The sequence below is a fragment of the Nanorana parkeri genome, unplaced genomic scaffold, assembly GCF_000935625.1.
Source record: "Nanorana parkeri isolate BGI_ZX_2015 unplaced genomic scaffold, ASM93562v1 scaffold1417, whole genome shotgun sequence".
NCBI classification, from domain to species: domain Eukaryota; kingdom Metazoa; phylum Chordata; class Amphibia; order Anura; family Dicroglossidae; genus Nanorana; species Nanorana parkeri.
In genome coordinates, this window is record NW_017307685.1 from 1 (window position 1) to 22,886 (window position 22,886).

At 41.3% G+C, this 22,886-nt stretch overlaps 1 protein-coding gene across 1 annotated transcript; it reads left to right on the plus strand.

Annotated features, from left to right (window-relative positions):
• Positions 1 to 4,164: 4,164 nt before the first annotated feature.
• On the plus strand, positions 4,165 to 22,261 carry LOC108798158 (cytochrome P450 2J2-like). Its single transcript, XM_018569887.1, has 9 exons — positions 4,165 to 4,355; positions 6,680 to 6,842; positions 9,553 to 9,702; positions 10,058 to 10,218; positions 10,568 to 10,744; positions 11,904 to 12,045; positions 12,602 to 12,789; positions 20,407 to 20,548; positions 22,059 to 22,261. Exons 1-9 carry the CDS (start codon positions 4,185 to 4,187, stop codon positions 22,235 to 22,237), a joined length of 1,473 nt encoding a protein of 490 aa, XP_018425389.1. The 5' UTR covers positions 4,165 to 4,184; the 3' UTR covers positions 22,238 to 22,261.
• The last annotated feature ends 625 nt before the right edge of the window (positions 22,262 to 22,886 follow it).

Consider the following 22,886-nt stretch of genomic DNA (forward strand, 5'->3'; position numbering starts at 1 on the left):
TGAGTGGAAATCACTCATCTCATAGTTCTCCTTTAAAGAGCCGCCTCTGATTGATGGCGCAGTTTAGGTCACGTCTAGCCTCATGGATGTGTGTTTGCATGGTAGAACCTGCTTTTACACCTGTAATAATAATAACTACATGTGTTTTTGCAGAGTGAAAGCTATAAAGGTAATATAAAACAGATTGATGTGGTTATATAGTAGGCTTCAATAAATCAGTTACAGAGGTAAACTATGTTCATTACCAAAACACGGGCAAAGGACTTTATACATGTTTATTTCAGCTCAGAGTTCAGCTGAGGTTTTTTGCTGACATTTTGGAAGAAACTGCATTTTCACTGATAACATTTATCCCATATAGATTATGCAATGTATGGCCTTTGTATGGTATGTGTACTAATACAATGAATTTTCATCATTCTAAAGTTTGTTGGCAATTATACATTTACATTTATAGAGCATACTCTGCTACACCTATTATCTTTTGTTGTTGCTATTAAAGAAATCTTCATCTGATGGTGTATGTAGGCAGCTATTGTTGACCACACCTTTTGAAAATACTAGTTCATTGGCTGTAATGCTGATCATATGTCCAGGGCCGGATTTGCCACAAAACCACAGAGGCCCGGCCTCGGGGTGGCAGGGGTTTGGAATCTCCTGATGCCTGGGGCATGCAGTTCCGGGCGCTGGGCAGTAAGTTGTTTTCTATATTTAGCCCTGCTTTGGGCAAACAGTGGAGTCGGTAAGCCACTTGTTTATTTAAAAGTGATCTCATCGATGTCACTTGTATGCTGCCTGCAGGCCCCCGCACGCACCTACCTCTCTCCTCGCTGGCTCCGTCCTCCCCCCGCCAACGAGTATCTCTCCTTACCAGCCAGAGATGCTCAGGATGGAGAGCATGGAGCAGAGAAAAGAACGTCCATCTCTTCTCTGCTCTGTGTAAACAGTGAGAGGGGAGAGCTGCCTTCCCCTCTCAGCTGTCACAGGAGTTCCAGCACAGTCCTGTGCTAGAACTCCGGTATTGGAAGAGACAGGTTTAATAAAGAGAACCTGTCACCTCCAAATGCTATCACACAGGGGCTTGTTAGCTCCTGTGTGATAGCAATAAAGTTCAGTAAAAAAATTGATTAAAAAAATAATGAAATGAAAAAAAAGGTGATTAAAAAGTAAAAAATAATAAGAAAAAATCATAAAAAATAAATAAAACTTTATTAAAAAATAAAAAAGAGTAAAAGATAAGATAAATAAAAATGTAAAAAAGTAAAAAAATAAATAAAAATAAAAAAAATTAAAAAGTGATAAAAAAGTTTTAAAAAAAAAGCCTCCTTTAATTCTTATCAGACAAAAAGTTTTCTTTAGCTCCTGGCGCTAATGGCTGCCAGCTGAACAATCCACTTGCTGTTGCACACTCACAGTTTTCAACAGTTTATCACAGTTTTTACACAGATTTCAGGGGCTGCTCATCCAAGGCTCTGGGGCTTCCACCACGAACATAGAAAACAAAAGGGAACAGAGCGCCACCTCCGTGTGTAAAATCGTTTATTACAATAAATAAAACAAGGGATAAAAGTACTCACAAACAAACGTTTTCATCAGGCTTTAACAACAAACGAGAGGCCACACTGTCTGTTAACCCAACATGGTATCCCCCCGACTATGTAACACGGTAGTCTCCGGTCACATCACCGTCTGACTGATGGCTGACTGCGGTCGGTGGACGGTGATGGCTGACTGCGGTCGGTGGACGGTGATTTGACCGGATACTACCATGTTACATAATCAGGGGGATACCGTGTTGGGTTAACAGACAGTGTGGCCTCTCGTTTGTTGTTAAAGCCTGATGAAAACGTTTGTTTGTGAGTACTTTTATCCCTTGTTTTATTTATTGTAATAAACGATTTTACACACGGAGGTGGCGCTCTGTTCCCTTTTGTTTCCTTTAATTCTCAGACCATTGAGTAATGCAGCTGCATTCAGGTGATTGTACATTGGCCAAACAAAGCTGTAAGCACAGCCCTATATGAACCCTCCCACTCCCAGCAAGTCTCAGTTTTGTTAGCAAACAATAATTGGAGTAGACCAAAGAAACAGAGGGTAGGGAGCCTGATTTTACAGGTAAGACAAAAAAACTATTTTCCTAATCGTATATTACAAGACACAAGCTTCTTTATTGCTTAAACCATTAGGAGACATAGCAAATAACGTGAACTTGAAGAACTTTTGGGGATGGAAGTCACTAGCTTTACACCAGGAGAGGTAGGCTTTCCAAGTCCAAGTAGGCTTTTCCAGATGAAGGAGAAGCTTCATGGGGGGAAAAGCATAGATCAGGTTGAACTGATCCCATGGAATCACCAGAGCATCCACTGCAAAGGCCTGAGGATCTATGTTCCTGGCAAAAACTTGTTTGATTTATTGTTGACTCTTGAGTCCAGGCGGCCTATGTCTAAGGTCTCCCGCCTACACCAGATAACCCCAAAATACCTTTGGGTAGATGGACCATTCTCCGTAGTTCAAACATTGATAACTGAGGACGTCTGTCCATGGCCGGAATGTGCACAGTGGTCAGGGGAAGAATGTGAAATTCTGCCCAGGCAAGAATCAGAATCTCTTTGAACTGCGTAATTTCCTGTGCCCCCCTGATATTTGAGCCACCGCCGTGGTATTGTCTGACTGAATCCTGGATGGGTGGCCTAACAGCCAAGGGGTTCAACAATGAAGTAATACAATTGTCAAGCTGACAGGCTGGCATTAATCGTGAGCACTTTCCAGACCATCGGGAGAAAGGATTTCCCAAATCCCACCACTTCAGGGCAAGTCTGGCCTTGCTGAACAGGCATATGAGACTATCAGGAGACTGATCCTGCTTGTCCCACACCAGAATGATGAGTTGCAACAGTCTGGAGTGCAATAGTGTGTATGCTACTGCCTCTAAAGAGGCAAGCATCAGGCCCAAAGCAAATGGTTGGGCAGCTCCTGGACTGTAGGGTCTGAGCATGGTAGCGGACAAACTGCAGCTGGTCCAGGGAAAGGAAGACCCTGAATAGGGCCATATCCATAGTTAGGCCCAAATATTCCAGGTGATGTGTTGGCTCCAGCACCTTCTTCAGAAGGTTGAGGATCCATCCAAATTTCTGTAGGGTCTATCTGCACTTTCCAGTTGACATTGGCAGACAGAACCTTAGCCAACCGTTCGTGCAACAGATAGCATGTTAATGAAGACCCAAGATGCAGTGGACAGGCCAAAGGGAAGGGCAACAAATAGGTATTGATGATTGCCTACAGAAAAATAAACATAGCGTTGATGTGCTGGAGAAAAAGCAAGATAGGTCCACACTCCACAGATGCCAAAATATCTCCTGGGTGCAGAGCATAGAGAAGATGTCTGTTGACCTAAGCACACTATTAAAAAAAATAAGGCTTACTAGGAGTGGGAGGGGTAATATAGGACAGCCCTTTGTTTTGCCAGTGTCCAATCACCTAAGGGCAGCTGCATTACCCAATGGTCTAAAAATTGATGGAGCCTGTGTCCTGTAATCTGTGAATAAGACATTTTTTGTTCTTAAATGCAAACAGTGTAAGTACCTGCATTTGATTTGGTATGGGCCTCTTGCAGTCCCTGTACCCCAGACTAGGTGAGGGAGAGGAAGCATAAGAGCCAAACGGTTGTTCTGCATTGCTCACTCATGTGCTAACAGGGAACATGCTAATAGGAAGAGAGAACAGAGAGATGAGCGTATCAGTTTGCTGCCTCTCATTTCACTAATCAAAAACTGGGGGGAGGGACAAGACCTGTAAGTGTTACTTAAATGCTGCGGAAAAAATAAATCATGGTTCCTCCCCTGCCAGACAGAACTGTGCTGTGTGTCAGAGTATGTAAATCACGGGACTGTATGGAAAGATGTATAAATTCAGAAAAAAAAACCTTTATGTGACCATGTTTTATATTATACTCTGAATGTGGATGTAACATGATACACAGTCACAAAAATAAACTGACCCTTTAAGGACAGTCTGGGAAACACTTTTTTTTAAGGAAGTAGTCACGTAACATTGGTAACTAGCTGTTACATATTAACAAAACAGTTGTGTAAAATGTGGGATAACCTGTAACCTAATAGAAGCCAGCTCTTTTGTAGATTAACTGAGCTTTCATACTGTATCCTGTAGCAAGCATCGATCTGACTATGTGGACTATCTCTGAAATATTTTTTCTATTCTTGGTCTCTATGTTGATGATCAACTATTTGAAAGTCCTATGGACTTCGAGAAATCTCCCTCCTGGGCCATTTCCATTGCCTTTGATCGGGAATTTGTGGGGGCTAAAATTCCAGCTTCATCCAGAGACACTAGCACAAGTGAGTATATCATTTCTGAAACATCAAGTAATATTTTAAGTAAAATACAGCTTACACATAATGCAAGTAGTGTGGATTATTCACATGTATTATATTATATAAATTATGTTTTATGTGTTATTATGTTCCTCTTCCTTGCCTTCTAAAATACACATTTACAGGGTTATTTACTAAAGGGTGAAGAGTTTGGAGAAGGCAGGAGAAGGGAACAATCTAGGACAACATAACGGATTAGGAGAAATTCTCCAATTGAGCTCACTTTCCAGTTCAGCTGTTCAGCTATGTTGCCCTATATTGTTCACTTCTCCTACCTTCTCCAAACTCTTCACCCTTTTATGAATAACCCTGTTGGACACAAAATAGAAAGCTTTATGTATGTGCTGGCAAACTTCTCCAAGCCTTCCAACAGCTTGTGTAAAGTGACAGCGGACACTTTTCCTATAAACTGTATTTACTTCACCAGGGCTACAGCACCTAGAAGCTTGTCAGATGCTTTATAAATGCTTACAAAAGTATTCAGGGCCTATTCACATTTGACCATTTTTTTTATGCAATAAAACTCATGCATTTGTCTGTATCTACCACCATGTCTGTATTGTTGTAAAGTGTGGTGTGGGCTTGAGTCCGATGACCTAGTTGGTGGAGGGATGGGCTAGTTTCAGCTACAAGCCTTAAAAAAACAACATTAAAATTCACATGAAACCTGCACACCCATTAAATTACAATGTTTACAACACTCAGGGCCCCCTTTTACTAAGGATCAACTAGCCATCATTACCAGTGATGTGCGGGGCCTGATGCAAACCCACTTTGCCCAAGCCTGTGCAAAACTGTGACTGTCTGAACCACCCCCTTTTAAGGCCAATCAGCTGTGACAGGGGCATTCCCTGCTCCACAGCTACAAGTCACAAAGGAATAGAGAATTTCATTAAATATTTTTTTATTTTAAAACTACTGACTTTAAAGTAGTATTAAACACTCAAACTTTTTTTAATAATAAGTCTAGATGAAATAAACATGCATAGCCCAGCAAAATATTTCTTTACATTTTTTCCCAAACACTGACAGTTATCATGTTTCTTCAACTCCCTCAGCTTGGCTTCCCTGAACTTTCTGTCCAAAACAAGATCACAAGGGACAGAGCAGTCTCTAGCAGATATCCATCTCCTAGCTTAGAGAAAGAAAAAATAAATGAGAACCTCCTCTAAAATGTGGTGTTACAAACATCCAGACCCCTCACAGTAAAGTGCTAAATATATAGTACAAAGTCAAATATCAACTACACCAAAGTAAAAAAACAATCAACTTTAATGTAGATTTAAAAAATCATAAACAAAACAAAACAGGAAACAAATACATACATCACATAAAACCAATTAAAAAACACCCCTATACAAAGCAGCATAATGGGGAACCCTCAAGTAAGGCTATGCAGAGCCACGTGTACGTCCAATTATCCACAATATAATCCAGTATAACCAATGCTAATATAAACTGGGTACCAAGTAGATTTAAATGTAAACAATAGATGAGCATGAATAAATGTCTATACAGACATTTCAGGTTGCCTGTAATGTTAATTTCTAGTATGCTGTAGCAATAGGATGTCCCATAGATGCCATATTATGTGCACAGTCTGAATAGACATGCATGTATAAATGTGCACACCGATCTTTACCAGTAGAAATATCAAATCCCGTATGGGAACAAATTCACAATTAATGTTCACGATCCAACCAAGTAGGTATCGGTGCCATAAAGTGCCAGCTCCAGCTCTTAATGTAGCTCTGCAACAGTCAGGTAAGTTGTTATAAACATGCATATTATATATGGTTATAATGGCTTTTCCCATGCAAGTCTTTAGGTATGAAAAACCCTCTTGAAGCAGGTCAAATGCAGGTTGGAAGGAGGTCAAATGTACCTAAATGATCTCATCCTAGACTGATGTTAAATCAATTACATTTACACAGGAATTAATGCATGAAGCCCCTGTACTTGACATGGAACAACTACACACGAGGGCTGTTATTTAAAAACAATGCTATAAGTAAAATTACCCAAAGTAATTAGTAAGCTCCCAACTGTCATTTCTGCTAGTCTGAGTCTGAACATGAAACAAGGACTGGTTGGTGGCTATAGAAAACAATATAGTAGAGTACTACAACCACATTCCATTAATGCAATGCAGTGTAAGTACTAGACTATGTCTAATTTCAAAATGACACGCACTATCTGACTTATGACTGATTTTTGTGTTTTAATGAATTAGAAATAAGTTTATTATTATCTGTGGAACCTAAAATTGACTCTCCCCTTAACTATAGTTCTCTAGGCTCCATGGCAGAATCTATACTGTGTGGCTTGGTGGTTCTCCTCTTGTGGTCCTGAATGGATGGAGAGCTGTGAAAGATGGTATTGTCTCTCATTCCGAGGAGCTGTCTGGGCGCCCTGTAGCCAGCTTTCTCATGGATCTTATGGGTGGAGGAGGTACAGTTTTTTTTATTCCTCTAAGACTCTGGGCCCTGTTCACACATATTTGGCATAGTGTAACTGCACGCAAAAAAGGGTGTCTTACTTGAATGGAAGCTCCAGTCAAAACTTTTTTTCTAATGTTGAATAGAGAAGGTTTACTTTGTGTACCTGTGGATGGAAATTGTATGTGAGATTTGAAATGTTGTCCGTATCTCAATTGATGTGCTTAATTTTCTCTTCTTGTCCTGTCTGATACCCATCATCTTCACAGGAAGTGAAGGGGAAATTTCCCTCATGGGGACACAAACAACATTTCCCCCATTGTGTGCCTGTTGGGGGAATCTTCCTCCACTACTTCCTTTCTTAAATCTGATATCCATCAAATAGACCAGAAATAGGGAGATGTTCCCTCAGTTCTTGCAATACACAGGAGGTAAGGAGACATCACCTAAGTATGGAGGAGAACAAAAAAAGTTGTAAGCAGTTACACTGTATATCCAAAATTAAAGACAACAATGTTTTGAATGGAGATAGGTTTTAGGTCCAGAAATCAGTATTTGTGCTGAACTTTGACAAAATTGCATTTACCATGGATATGAAAAGACCTGCATAAATATTGAAAACACACATTTCATTAGCATTTTAATTTTAGAGTATACCATCTTTCCCTGGAAAATGCATGTGAAAAGCCTGAAAAAACACAAGATAGAAAGAACACAACAGTAATTCTAGTTAAGATCCAGAAAATAACTGATCTGAAGTATGTAATCTTGGAGTCCATTTTCTATTCCCAAAGTTCAGTTTTAAAGGGTCAGTCCACTCTAATATTTTAGTGATATTTTAGGTATATGAGGGGTATATATTTGCTTGTTTCAGCTCCACCTGATGCATATTCCATGATATAAAATATATAAGAGCAATCCAAAAAGGACAGGCAACCCTTTATAACAGGTCTGCAGCATGGGGGAACGAGTTAGGAGATGCTGCGGCAGACTCAAGGGAGATGAAGGTTCTGTGGGCGCTGAAGCAACTGTGACTCTGGACTGGGCCGGAGGTCTATTCCCTGGGCTGGAGGCGTTGCAGGGGCAGTTTGGGAGACTCAAAGGTACTGTGGGAGGTTGGGGGGCACTGAGGGACACTGTTGGAAGTTAAGGTATGGGGGGGCTTTGCAGCAGGGTGGAGGTGGGCTGTGGGAGGTTGAGGGACACTGCATAGAGCTGAGTGGTTGGGGATTACTGTGGGGACTTGGGACAATGTGAGATGTTGAGGGGCACTGTGAAAGATTTAGGAATCTGCAACTGGGTGGAGGCTCTCATGGGGCTGGGGGCACAATGACAGCTGAATGCAGCAGATATTCCACCTTCCCCCATTTAATTCAGACCAACTATCAGTATGAGCGCCACTGGGAAGTGAAACTGCTTCCTCACCCCTGTCATGTGGTGAGTTACATGATTAGGAAGATAAAATAGTGCATATAACCCTTGACACATACTGATGACAGATCTACAATACTGCCATGTACCTTTGAGGAGTCTGATGTGATGAGGGCAGCCTCTCTTACAACTCTGGTCCCAAAGCACCTTGATTGAGTACAGGGGCGCAGAGGGGCACAAGTGCTGGATGATGACAATACTGCGATATAGACCCCGGGCTAGGTTCTGGTTCAGAAGAGAAGCACCTTAGGACTAGTCGTTAACAGGCCGAATCATTAACAGGTGGGCAGCGAGGTACCAAGAGCAGGAACGTAGTCACGAACAGGCCGAGGTCAGCAACGTGCAGGCAATACGGTACAAACCTTAAAGGCAGAAGCGGTGGACAGAAGCAAGCCGGGTTTCAGGAACAAAGAAGAGCAGTGGGAGGTCGAGACAAGCCGGGTCGCTAACAGGTAGACAGTTAAGGATGCAGGAACTCAGGAACAGGGGTAAGCTGACAATCAGACAGCACAGGAGGACTGGACATCGCAGCCTAAATAGCCCAAAGGGTGCCCAGTGCATGGGCGCGCGCACCCACATGAACGTCCACGCAGAGACGCAGTACCTGGCAAAGCTCTATGAGCAAAACCAGGTGCATGTGCAAACCACTGTGCACGACCTCTGGGTCTGGCTTCCTGACAAATGCCTCATCATGATGTCTAGTGGAGCAATGCCTGGTGCTGGATCCTGCAGCTGTCCCTGCAGCACCCCTTCTCCCACACACATTATGACACTATGCCCAGGGCAGTCCCACCTGACCCCCCCTTCCCTGGTCCTGGCCCTGCCTATATGTTTGATATCTATTTCAGTTGTGTATTTAACTGTTAGAATGGAGTTCCATTTTAACTGTGACCAAATTCATTAAGACAAGTTTTAGGGCCCATCCACACTTGTCTGTATTCCTGCAGTAAGACATATGAATTTTACTGCATAAAAATCAACTTCATGTAGAAATCCCATAATTTCCCATGTAGCTGGTATCCATTTATACACTGCAGTTTAATGAGAGTTTAGAGGGGAACTATAATTGTCTATTTACATCTATGCGTCTTTGTTGTTGTTAATATTATTAGTATTATTATGCACATTATGTATGCACAAAAATATTACTTTCTCGTCTGAAATATTAGCATTATTAGACCCTAGAACAATGTTTTTTAGAAATATGTGAGAAATACAGAACCTAGGATATATAATCTGTGTCACAAATTACATAGAGTCTTGAAATGTATACTCTATTTCATATTTTGTAGGCATTGTGATGTCCAATGGACATGTGTGGAAACAACAGAGACGTTTTGGACTGATGACCCTGAGGAATTTGGGACTTGGGAAGCGTGGACTAGAGTCACGGATACAAGATGAAGCTCAGTACATGGTAGAGTCTTTTAGAGCCCAAAATGGTCAGTGAACCAGTGTTTGTTGCTTACATTACCAAAGGAGAGGGGCACAGAACAGGGTTTTTTTTTCTGGCTAGTAATGACAGCGGGTATCTTGTGGTGTCTGCACTTATAGGGAGCAAGTTTACTTTTAACATTTTAAAATGGTGTACAGTTTTACTTTATGCCATTCTCTATAGCAGAGAGGTTGAGCCTTGTAGAGTCGACACTGCTTGTCTCAAATGTGGATAGAAAGTAAGTAGTGGTAACATTTGTTGTATAATATATATATAGGGGTGAACAAATGTATAGTTATATCACCAAGTGTAGCTTCTAATGTGGGTGAAAAGTAAATTATTCTATACAATTTTGTTCCTAGGAGCTCCATTTGACCCCTTCAACATTATTACTGCTTGTGTTGGAAATGTAATATCTGCTGTCGTTTTTGGACATCGTTTCTCTAATGATGATGTAATATATCAAGAACTGATCAAATGCAATCATTGTATTGTTGAGTCCCTTGGCTCGGTATGGGCAAAGGTAATGTTATTTTATCATAACTATTAAATTCTGTGATGTCACCAAGAGTTTGAACTGCTATGATGTGTACATGCATTTTTACCCATTGTGAATACTTGAAATGCGTGTGTATGTTTCCTAAAGAGCATGTGTATAGGTGCTTTGCAATATGATGTAATAATTTTATGTATAAAGAAAACTTATCTACCTACCTACAGGTATGCAAAAGGTGTATGTTGTGGGAAACGTGCGCAGTACAATAAAAAAAAGCAGAAGAATTTAAACTTATCCAATTTGGACATTGGTGTTAGTTCCATCATTTGGGGAGATTGTGTGGATGTATCTAACAACCTGTATCCTTTCCACATAGGTCTATGATGCTTTTCCATGGCCGATGAAACATCTGCCAGGTCCACACCAGTCTGCATTTACAAATATGGCATATTTGAGACAGTTTATAGCAAAGGAGCTCCGGACCCATAAGGAAAGTGGATCACTTGAGGAACCTCAAGATGTCATTGACTATTATCTGGCCCAGATTGAAAAGGTAAATTTTTTCAGAAATATTAGATACATGAGCTCAAAAAGTGTGAATTTCTTCAAATATAATAGTATGACCTAGTATTCACAGTTACCTTACAGTGGACCTGAAGCAAAGATGGAACGTTTTGCCACGTTATAGAGAACATCTAGAAATGTAAATGTTCCTTAGCAGTTCCATTTTCCTCCTAAAAAGTAGCAATGCACTTCCTGGTATTTGAATACAACTGGGCATGTATTTGCAGTGTGAGATCTAAAACACTGCAGCCTCTGAATGCTAATCTCATGAAATTTGTAGTAAGATTTGGTCACATCACTATTATTTGGCTCACTGTCCTCCTTCCTGGAGACTCTGCCATAAGGAAACAAAGCCCTGCCTCTACCAAGATGGTTGCCGCCACATAGAGACACAGTAAAGAACAAGGAATGGTCAACAGTGATGAAAAGATCAGGTACAGGTAGACCACATTAATTATGTAATTACGGTGGCTGGTACTTTGTCCCCTGCTGGCTTTTTTTGTATACAGCTTCCAGAGTTCAGTTCCTCCTTACAACGAAACTCTATCCAGAATGTTTTTTGCTGGTTTTGGATATGGAGTGGGAAAGCATTAGTTTGCTATTTCTGTATGTCTCCCCATGGGGTTTAAAGCTGTGCCCCCACTGAAGAAATCACCTTACTTCCAGTTCTAGATATAAACCTGTCACCTAGACAGGAAAGGAGGCAAAATCTCCCTTCTTGGGAACCCAGATATCGATAACATCTTGACAAAGATTCAAAACCTTCCTAAACGTACTAAAAAAAACTATTTTTTATGCTAGCTGTGTATCACTTCCTGTTCTGCCTAAAACATGTTAAATAAACAGAAAATGGGGAGTTTTACCCTCACTTCTTGTTCTGTCTGACATTCAGGAAATGTAGAAAAAGAGAGAGGTTGTATCTCAAAGGGATACACAAATACCAATAAACAGTTGGCAGAGGCTTGATTCTTTCCACAAATACTATCCACAACTAAACAACACAATTGTGTCTTGTGTTAAGCTGTATAATACATATACAACATACATACAAATACAACATATGCTGAACAGTATATCCATCCAACATATAATACCCTATGTTTACTTTGTCATTGTAATATTAACTTCTGATTTCCTGAAATTCATAGAGCAAAGCAGAGGCAGACTCTACGTTTGATGAACAAAACCTGATTTCAATGGTCACAGATCTTTTTGGTGCTGGGACAGAAACTACAGCCACCACCCTGCAATGGGCTCTGCTTTACATGGTGGCTTTTCCCCATATACAACGTAAGTAAAACAGGGTGTAGCCACATAATAGATTTGTTCCTACGGTAGTTGTAAGAAGTCATGCACAGGTGAACTGTACCTTAAACTGCTTCTTACCCATCATCTATTGTATATTGGGTTGCTAAATTTGCAAACTAGAGGCTGCATGCTTGAGGCCTTTAGTCTCCTGGGTTTTCCCCATTGTATCCATGAATTGTCCAGCCTAGCAGTGAGGTGACAGTCTGGAGCATAGTGCTGGGTATGATTGTATCTACAGTTTTAACACAAGGTATTGCGACTATTCTTGATATGTTATTATTGGTCATAATAGAAATTACTGCTAATAATAGCAAAAGCATTATGGTTTGCATACTCTGAAAGTCTGGTGGTGGCAGGTATATCCAGAGTTTTCATAAACAAAATAATATTGTACAATAAAAGTAAGACACCATGCAAACAGCCAAATATGCAATTGAAATACATACAAGTAAACTATTTGACCTGCCAAGCAATGGAGAATATAGCACAGGTTGATCACTTTTAAAACATATCCCTATTTGACTGTCTTGTGTTACAGAGAAAGTACATGAAGAACTCGATGCTGTTCTAGATGGATCCAAACTAGTTTGCTATGAAGACCGCAAGAGGCTTCCATACACCAATGCTGTAATCCATGAGATCCAGCGGTATGCCAACATTGCAGCTGTAGGCATTCCACGGACATGTGTTAAAGAAGTTAATGTCTATACATACTCTCTGAAGAAGGTGAGAACATATTTATTCTGATCAGAGTGAAATAGGAACTTTATCCATATCTTCAAAGTAACAACAAAGGTCCCTTTAGAAATATTTAGTAATGACAATCTACAAACAGATACTTAAGGATAATTGCAGGCTTTTTATTTTTTGCATACCTTATTTTTCTTTTCCTGCCTATTTTTTTCACAGTGGCCATTTTCACTAACTTACAATTATTATTTTTTTTTCAGAAATATAGTTTATTGAAAATTTTCAGACATACAAGAGATTGTAACAACAGACAAAGGCAGCGTCAAATGTGTATCTTTGAGGATAATAGGATTACCGTAAATAATAACAACCGTATCTACAGTATATGTGTTAATGTGCCCGAGTCCTAGCCATACCTTCGCCCAAAAGTTCCCGACCCTGCCCTGAGGGCCGCAAACGGCTAAAGTCCACCCCAGTGGGGGGAGCCTCGTTATGGAGTTGGGCGAGGACCTGGGACTGTAGCATCAGGCGATAACCAGAAATCATGCGAAAGTCATGTTCCATTAACCTCCAGGTAGGTTACTTCACCTAGAGCCACCTTACAAAAAACAACATAACAATAGACTCACAACCAGACTAGACAAGCAGACACCAGAAGGACACAAGTGTAAGCCGGAGAGCGGGGGAAGTAGCCTTTCAACCCAGGTGAGGGCATAGATGACCATCCTTCATATCGCCTCTGCATCCCCCTCCAGCCTAGGAATGGTGGAGATCTTGCCACAGCACGTATAATGCAGATATAGATATAAACTGTACACATCTGAGATGGCATTGGGGACTGAAAGGAATATAAGCATGTGGCATATAAGAAAAAACAACCAGAAAACCAATGACCCCAATATCACCCCGCCTACATGACAGAGGACACTAGGGATCAAGGCCCACTGTGCAGATTGCGTCCGGCTCAGGTCAGGGCTCCCATGCCCCGCCTCCAGACAACATGACCCTTGGCCGTATGAGCCCCCCGTCACCACCCACCAACCCCAACTGAAATGCACAAATAAACATGGAAATACAGAGGTCAGCGTTAACAGGCGACCATGGACTTCCACCCGGCAAACATTAAGAACGAGGTATTGGGTCAAGCAGCACCGGGGCGAAGCAGTCCTGGGCATCTCTAGAGACCAAAAGGGAAGGTGTGTGGGAGGGGGGAGGGGTTTCGGGGGATCCTGCGGTACAAGCGCCAGTCTAAGGGTCACAGGATCCCGGAGCAGGAGTGGGAGAGGGAATAACAGGAACCAGCAGCTTCCAGGTCAAGGAGAAAACTTCCGCTGTAGAACAAAGGGGACATCGGAGAAGAGGACTGTAAGGGAGTACATCCACTTCCCCTCAAGCCTGTCCGTTCAGGGTGGGAGGGTAGGGGTGGATGCGGCCTCCTGTCGTCTGCAGCGGCGTTTCCTCTGGGACTGGGCTGGAATCCACGTGGACTCGGAGGGCACAGGGGCCCAAGCAGGCAGGGCTGGATCAGGCCATCCCTCCAGGGTCACAGATGGGAGTTGTAGAGCCCGAAGGAAGTCTGGGAGATCACTTGGCGTGCGTAGGATGTGCGACTTGTCGTTCTGGCGTGCTATTAAATGAAAGGTATAACCCCAGCGGTAAGCGATGTCCCGTTCCTGCAGCATCTATGTCACTGGCCGGAGGGCCCTGCGTCTGGACAGCGTGTTACAGGACAAATCCGGAAAAAGCGTAATCTGAGCCCCGTCAAAGTCCAGCGGCCCACCCTCCCGGGCCTTCAGCAGAATGGCCTCCTTTTGTTGAAAAAAGTGCACTCTGCACAAGACATCCCTGGGGTGTTGCTGAGCAGGATTGCGGAATCCCGGCACCCTATGCACCCTGTCCAGTTCTATAGAATGGGTAGGGGAATTGCCCAGCAGCATGTTAAAGACTCCCTGGACCATTGCTTTAAGGTCTGACGTACCTGTGGCCTCAGGGATGCAGCGCGGCCTGATATTGTTGCGGCGATGTCGGTCTTCCTGATCATCTAGCTGCAGGCTCAGGTGTTGAAGAAGGAGATGATGGCTGCTCACTTCTGCCTGTAGTTGCTGGACGGAGTGGGAGACAGCTGCAGCCTGCGTCTCCACCACTTCCAACCGCTGCCCAAAATCAGCCATGCCCTCCCTGAGAGACGCCATGTCCCGGCTATGAGATGCCCCCAGGCGGGAGAATAGGCCCTCCAGCTCCGTTTTTGTGGGCAGGAGCGTGAAATAGCGCTGGAATGTGTCCTCACCCCGAACCGAAGCTCCGTCATCTCCAGTCACAGAGGAATCCGAGTCTCCCTGGCATTGAGGCTGTCTCGGCGAGGAAGCCGTAGAGCCGGCCGCGTCACCCATACCGCGGTCCGACGGAGATTGGGTCGCGAGTAGGCCCGAATTCTTGAAAAAAGATCCGATCTTCGGCCCGATGGCCGGGGCAGAGGACCTGGCAGTCTGCCGACCTCCCTTCTTGCCCGATCGGCCCATGCCAGGTGTAGAGAAGGAGTAGGGCTGCGTTCTTGGCGGTCGTTCCCGGGTGGATAGCCGGAGCACACTTTACATGCGTCCGTCCACGGCCATGAGCAAGCCACGCCCCTCCACTAACTTAAAATTATTAACACAGCGCTAAAGGTGCTAAATTAAAACTAAAATAAATCAAAAATACCCGTGTTAAAGTTATGATCACAGCTCAATCCCATAAAGAGGATCAAAGGAATGAACCATAAATAATGGTTGACTAATACAATGGTGTTGACTAATACAACCTACTGAAATGAATTGATTCAATAGGACATTAATCGATTCAATAGTAGCAGAATAGTTTCTCATGTGATAAATTGTGACAAAATCTCATAAAATGTGGTGATATTGAAAAAAACTATAAATTCTAGCAACTCAGGTGTTAAACTACTAACACAACCTATTCTGGTAACCTAAATGATCAGTGCCACAAGTGAAAAAAATATTTGTGAATAAAATATAAATGAAAAAATGTCAATGTAAAAAACAGATGATGTTTAAATAATGAAAAAACCGTCAAACAAACGAATAAATCATCGACTCTTCTTCGCCCAATCTGCAGCCCCCCGAGTGATTCACCAGATGGTGTATGAAATTAAGCCCCTCACAGAGGTATAGATCTGATTCCCTGGTTCTTCCGTGGATGCGCTCAGAGTTCTCCCGGCAGTAGAGCAGATACCGGCAGGTGTCTCTCGCTGGCAGCACCGCAACGGTCCCTGATACCCGTCTCTTATCCACGGGTAACTGATGTTTTTACTCCCAATCCCGAGGGTGGTGAAATGGGATTTTAAAAGAGAAAAACAACCTTCATGGTGCAGTATGAAAAAAATCAAAATTGATTTAAAATAGCAGCTCACATAGAATTTTACATTTCGGCCGGCCGGACAGAAAGTAAAATGCTCCTAGGAACAGCTCGTATTGGAAAGATCTGCCCGGTGATGCGTTTCGTCACCTGACGTCTTCTGAAGGCAAACAGATCTTCCCTCATTCCCCACCCACGCTTTAATATACCTTTATCAATTACGAATTACACAATCATTAAATTAGTTTGTTAGAAATGCATTAGTTCTAAAACAACCTCCTTACAAACGAAAAATTCATAATTTAGTTCATTAAGAATTATACAATCATTAAATTAGTTCGCAAAAAAAAAATTAATTCTAAGAAACCTCCTTTAGAACGAAGATATTATACAAAAAACTCATAATTAAATAATTAAACATTATATCGTTCCCATGTGAAACAAAAAGTGTATTATATATCTAAATAAACTATTTTTTTTGCACAAAGAGTGTGTTATATATCTAAACAAACAATTTAAAAAAAAAAATGTTGATGTACATTTCTAATTAATTTAACTTAGTTAAAATTGTTGTTCTAATATACATGCTCCATATGTAATCATAAAAACTAGTATCTAAGTAAGGTTATTTACTGATTCTGGACTCAATCCACTAATAGTGGTGAAACATAATTAGATAATAATTAATATAAAAATTAATTAACATGCTCCTTAGGCAATCATAAAATTAGTGTCTGAAATAAGGTTATTTACTGATTCTGGACTCAGTCCATTGGTAGTGGTGAAGAATAATTAGATAATAATTAATATTTTAATCATTCAAGATTAGTTCTAAAATTTAAAATTTAGGAATCAAATACTCTGTTGTTAATATTTTAATCATTATATAAAAAGCAATTGAGGTCAAAGTCTATATTTAACCCCCCTAGGGGCCAGGGTCTCCAAAAGAAAGATCCACTTTGATTCATTCTTTGAGACCTCTCTCGTGAGGTTTGATCCCCTCCAGTGGTTTTTGATTTTGAAATATTTTATAATGTCTGGACAGACTGTGTTTAGTAAAACCTTTTATGATGTTATTAATGTGTTCCTCTAATCTCTTTTTTAGTTCCCTTGTGGTCCTTCCCACGTATTGCATATTTTCTGTGGTCAGATGGAAAAGGTGCAACAGATTCCTCCATCCACGCTAAACTGTGTGGATGGAGTAATCTCCACCTGGGCCAATCTGTTGCACTTTTTCCATCTGACCACAGAAAATCTGCAGATAATTGTAATGCTGGGCACACACCTTACAACCATTGCAAGACTTTTGTCTTTCGATGGTTGTAAGGTAATTAAAAAAATTTACGATCTGCCTATCTTTGGACAGGCAGATTGTACTTGCGATGAACGCAAGCCCACCCTGTTGAGGGGCGGGCTTCCGATGACCGCAATGCTGAACGGGCAGTGTGCGCTTGCGCACACCGGCCCGTGTGGCTTTTATCTTGCGAACATGCCACAAACAAGTCGAACATCGTACGATGTTCGGCTGGTTTTCGAACATGTTCCTAAGATAAAAGTTGTGCGACGTTACAGTAGCAGAGGTCACACGGCTCCCACACACCTTACGATAATCGTACGATCACGGGATTTCCCACGAATATCGTACGATTATCGTAAGGTGTGTGGGCACCTTTAGGTGTATGGGCTCCTTTAGTCTAAGGGAGCAGAGAGAACAGCTGTCACAGATATTCAATGATTACACAGGTAGAGACGCTCTCCCTGTGTAATCTACAGGGCTGAACTGCTGTAGCTTTCATTCACAACTTTGTGTGACAGTAGTATGTTGATGATATTACTTTTACTTTTTTTATTGTTTGTATGTAGACTGTTACATTTGCATTCATTCATTTTGAAGTGACGAATTTAGAAAAAAAAAAGTATTAACTTCTTTAATTTTTTCTTTTCTTCCTTAGCTTTTTTTTCTTAATTTGCACGTACAATTTAAAAAAATTATGTTTATATGTTTTTGTTGTGGTGAATAAAAAAAGCTGAGGGCGGGGGAAGGGGTGCCCCTTGATACCCTTGCCATAAGTGGCATAGGTGCCAGAAGGCCAGAAGACCTTGCTTCCTACAGCCTAGATGGGGTATAGCGGAAATGCTGATTGAAATGCAGCCCTTCAATAGACTTGAGAACATACATTTTTAAAGTGACATAACTTTTTTCCCCCCTTCCCAATCCTGCTGTAGGGACTTACCTTAAATTATGCCTCTTAATCCAATCATCTTCTTCTTTACTGTCCTCTTCAGATGTCCCTCCAGTGCTGGTGCGGGTCTCCGATCCAGCGTTGACTCCTCTGTCCTCCTCTTCTCTCATGTCCCATGGTGTCTGTGCGGGTGCACTCTGCTCCATAGACTTACCTTGTGTCTTTCCACTTCTACCGGCCAAACATCTGAAGTGCGCATGCGCCCGTCCCAAGATCCTTTGCGGCCGTCCAAGACTCTTCAGATGTTCGGACGGGAGCACACCGCGAAGACACAGGTAAGTATTAACCCTTTTTAAAAGGTTGGATATTTAAATATGTTTTTGCATATATCTACTGCTTGCTAGCAGTAGATGTATGCAAAAACACACGAGGGTTTTATAAAGATCTAATGATCTATGCAGACACAGAAAAGTTTTTAAAAAGGTCACTAGGTCATTGCGTACATGTAAAAAAGCATTTAACAGTGAACTATATTTAGCCTATTATAAACGGGTGTTTTTGGGCCATTTTAGTTTATCTTTTTTGTACATATACTAGTTTTTTAGTATTTTTAATTTTTTTATATTTGTATGTAATCCTTTTTTTAAATAAAATTTAAAACATACAGTATATTTCTATGCTTGAATGTGTCCATTGCCTGATGACCTAGGCAGCACCCTCTTCACTAGTAGAGGTGGATTACCTGATTATTTGCACACAAATATATGCACAAAAGTCTCTGTTAAATCTGTATGATTTGAAAAGACAAATCTGCATGTATATATTCTGGCAAATAAAAACATCTGTAACCTGTCTAGTTTGTAAATTGACTTTCTTATCACTGGTAACATGCACTATATTGCCAAAAGTATTAGGACGCCTGCCTTTACACGCACATGAACTTTAATGGCATCCCAGTCTTAGTCCGTAGGGTTCAATATTGAGTTGGCCCACCCTTTGCAGCAATAATAGCTTCAACTCTTCTGGGAAGGCTGCCCACAAGGTTTAGGAGTAAGTATATGGGAATGTTTGACCATTCTTCCAGAAGGGCATTTGTGAGGTCAGGTACTGATGTTGGATGAGAAGGCCTGGCTCGCAGTCTACGCTCGAATTCATCCCAAAGGTGTTCTATCGGGTTGAGGTCTGGACTATGCAGGCCAGTCAAGTTCCTCCACCCCAAACTCGCTCATCCATGTCTTTATGGACCTTTCTTTGTGCACTGGTGCGAAGTCATGTTGGAACACGAAGGGGCCATCCCCAAACTGTTCCCACAAAGTTGGGAGCATGGAATTGTCCAAAATGTCTTGGTATGCTGATGCCTTAAGAGTTCCCTTCACTGGAACTAAGGGGCCAAGCCCAACCCCTGAAAAACAACCCCACACCATAATCCCCCCTCCACCAAACTTTTCACTTGACACAATGCAGTCAGGCAAGTACCGTTCTCTTGGCAACCGCCAAACCCAGACACTTCCATCGGATTGCCAGACAGAGAAGTGTGATTGGTCCCTCCAGAGAACACGTCCAGTGGCGGTGTGCTTTACACCCCTGCATCCGACGCTTTGCATTGCACTTGGTGATGTAAGGCTTGGATGCAGCTGCTCGGCCATGGAAACCCATTCCATGAAGCTCTCTATGCACTGTTGTTGTGCCAATCTGAAGGCCACACGAAGTTTGGAGGTCTGTAGCTATTGATTCTGCAGACAGTTGGTGACTTCTGCGCACTGTGCGCTTCAGCATGCGCTGACCCCACTCTGCCATTTTACGTGGCCTACCACTTCGTGGCTGAGTTGCTGTTGTTCCCAGTTGCTTCCACTTTGTTATAATACCACTAACAGGTGACCGTGGAATATTTAGTAGCAAGGAAATTTCACGGAACACCTGAATCCAATGATTTGGAGGGGTGTCCCAATACTTTTGGCAATATAGTGTATCACACAAAGTTTAGTGCAAACCAATGAGTCGAAGCTTATTTCTGATTAGCTGCTAAGATTAACTACAAACTATTTTTGTTTATTAAATATACAACATTTTGTACTTTATGCTGAAATACATTGTTCCTTGTGTTTTACTATGTCAGGATACAATGGTGCTGGCCAATTTGGACTCTGTGCTCTTTGATCCCCAGTGCTGGAAGACACCTGATCAATTCAACCCCAATAACTTTTTGGATGAAAAAGGGAATTTTTTAGCAAATGAAGCATTTTTACCTTTCTCTGGAGGTAATTACAACCAATTTGATTTAATGGTGCTGTAGGATACAAGTCCACTTAGAACAAGCATAGTAAAGAATTCTTGAGGTTTTTTTGTGTTTTTTTTTTACACCAAACATTTACATAGTATGATGGTAATTATAATTTAGGAGGACGATTTCACAGCTCTTTCTAAGATATTAACCTGTTTGGGTATTATTCTTATAAGGATTTTAGATCTTTTTCCTACCCTTTTTATATGATGCCAATAATACATTTGTAACAGGAGGATATTTAAAATGAAATCTAGGACACGTTGAATATTGTGTCATTTCTGTACTTTGCTAAATTACTATTTATTTTTCCTTTTTTGTGAATGTTTTTTTTTGTCTTTGTGTTGCTTTTTGCTATGAACCTGCTTTTAATGAATCAATGACTGTAACCTAAAGAGTTCCCACAAAAATGATTTACTCCTTCAGAAGTTTTCATCTTTTAATGTCATAGAACAGGGGTAGCCAAACTCCGGCCCTTCAGCTGTGGTGAAACTACAAATCCCATGATGCATCTCTCTCCCGGGAGTCATTTCTGTGGCTGTGAGAATCTCGCAATGCCTCATGGGATTTGTAGTTGCACCACAGCTGGAGGGCCAGAGTTTGGCTACCCCTGTCATAGAACAATGAATGTGGATTTGTTTTAAAAAACATTTTTTTACAACGATCAACAAAAATACCAATTAACCTAAAGCATATCTAAACCACTCTAACCATTGGAATATATTGCAGTTTACCAGCCCTAAGATGAGGTGGCTGCATTGGATTTAGTTTTCTGCCTTTTTTTTTTTACCTGCCAATCCTGTAAATAACACACTGTACTGTATCTATGAAGGAGTCCATGGTTGTCACTAGGTTGCTCTCCTGATTTGGACTACAACATGCCAACATGTATGAAATGCAAGGGCCTGCCTACTTGAACACAAATTGAATGGGCTGTTAATGTAAGCCCACATACTAAACCCATTTGGTGTAAGATTGTACATAGTGTAAGGTCACCCTGACAATGATCACTTATTGTTTTCATGCACATGAAATTTCATGCACATGAAATTTCATGCACATGAAATTAGATACATTCCGTAACAAAGACTAGAGGACACCACCTGAAACTGGTAGAGAAAAAATTCAAACACAAGGGGCGAAGGGGCTTCTTCTCAGTTCGCGTGGTTAGGGTCTGGAACTCACTGCCACAAGCAGTGATTTCAGCTAATAGTCTGGAATCATTCAAGAAGCTTTTGGACGATTTCCTGAGAAACGGTTATATACAGGGGTACAGGTACTCCTAATAACGAGATGACACAGGGACCCATACACACACACACACAACAGGTTGGACTTGATGGACATATGTCTTTATTCAACCTCAAATACTATGTAACTGTGTAACACATTAAATGTTTTACATGATTTATGTGGGCATAGATTATACAATTTGGCTTGTATTTTTAAGGTTTTGTCTAATACACATCCTTGTTCTCTGCTTGTAGGTGCCCGGGCATGTCTTGGGGAGCAACTTGCCCGATACGAGCTATTTATCTTCTTCACCACTCTGTTGCAATCATTTGAATTTCATCTCCCAAATGGGGTAGCTAAGGTAAACACAAAATATATCTACAACCTCACCCTGCAGCCTCACCCTTACCAGATCTGTGCTGTTGCTCGTTAGTTTGCTGCACCTGTTCAGATTACTATTCTATTTTTTGTGTTTTAAAAAATATGTATTTAGTCATTTTAATTCCTGTTCGCATGCTTTATAGCTTGTTTTGTATGCTTCACTATTCTCAATAAAATAAAATATTAAAATCCTGTGTTTTAAATTATTCCCCTGAAGAATAAATATATTGTCTGCTTTACTTCTCAGTACCCTATTATTTGGTGGTTCTATTCTCTATTTTTAACATATACCAATCAAAAAGAAAAAAAAAAATGTTTTCCCTCCTTTAGGTCTACTCTGGTATAGATTTCCCCTTCTCTTTAATTTGTGCAGTGATGCAATTTTCTCTGTAAAAGTGAAGTCCTTTAAATGCAGTCAGAGCTGTTTTGTTTTCAGCAATATATTTTGAAGGGTCATTGTCACAGCATAAACTTATGTTGTACAATCTGTGTGACAAGGAAAAGGAACCTGTACAAGTTTGCACACGTTATCTTTTTAGCATTATAGGTACTGTGCTGATAAGCTAATTGAGCTTACAAGCAGGATTTAAAAAGGAAAGTAAACATGAATATTGTCATTTGTTAGCGTAGTAGGGAAGCCGGGGTCTCAGTTGGGCTGTAAAGGATCTCTGGTGGGCTCTGCAGGTTCTCAGGCTGCGACC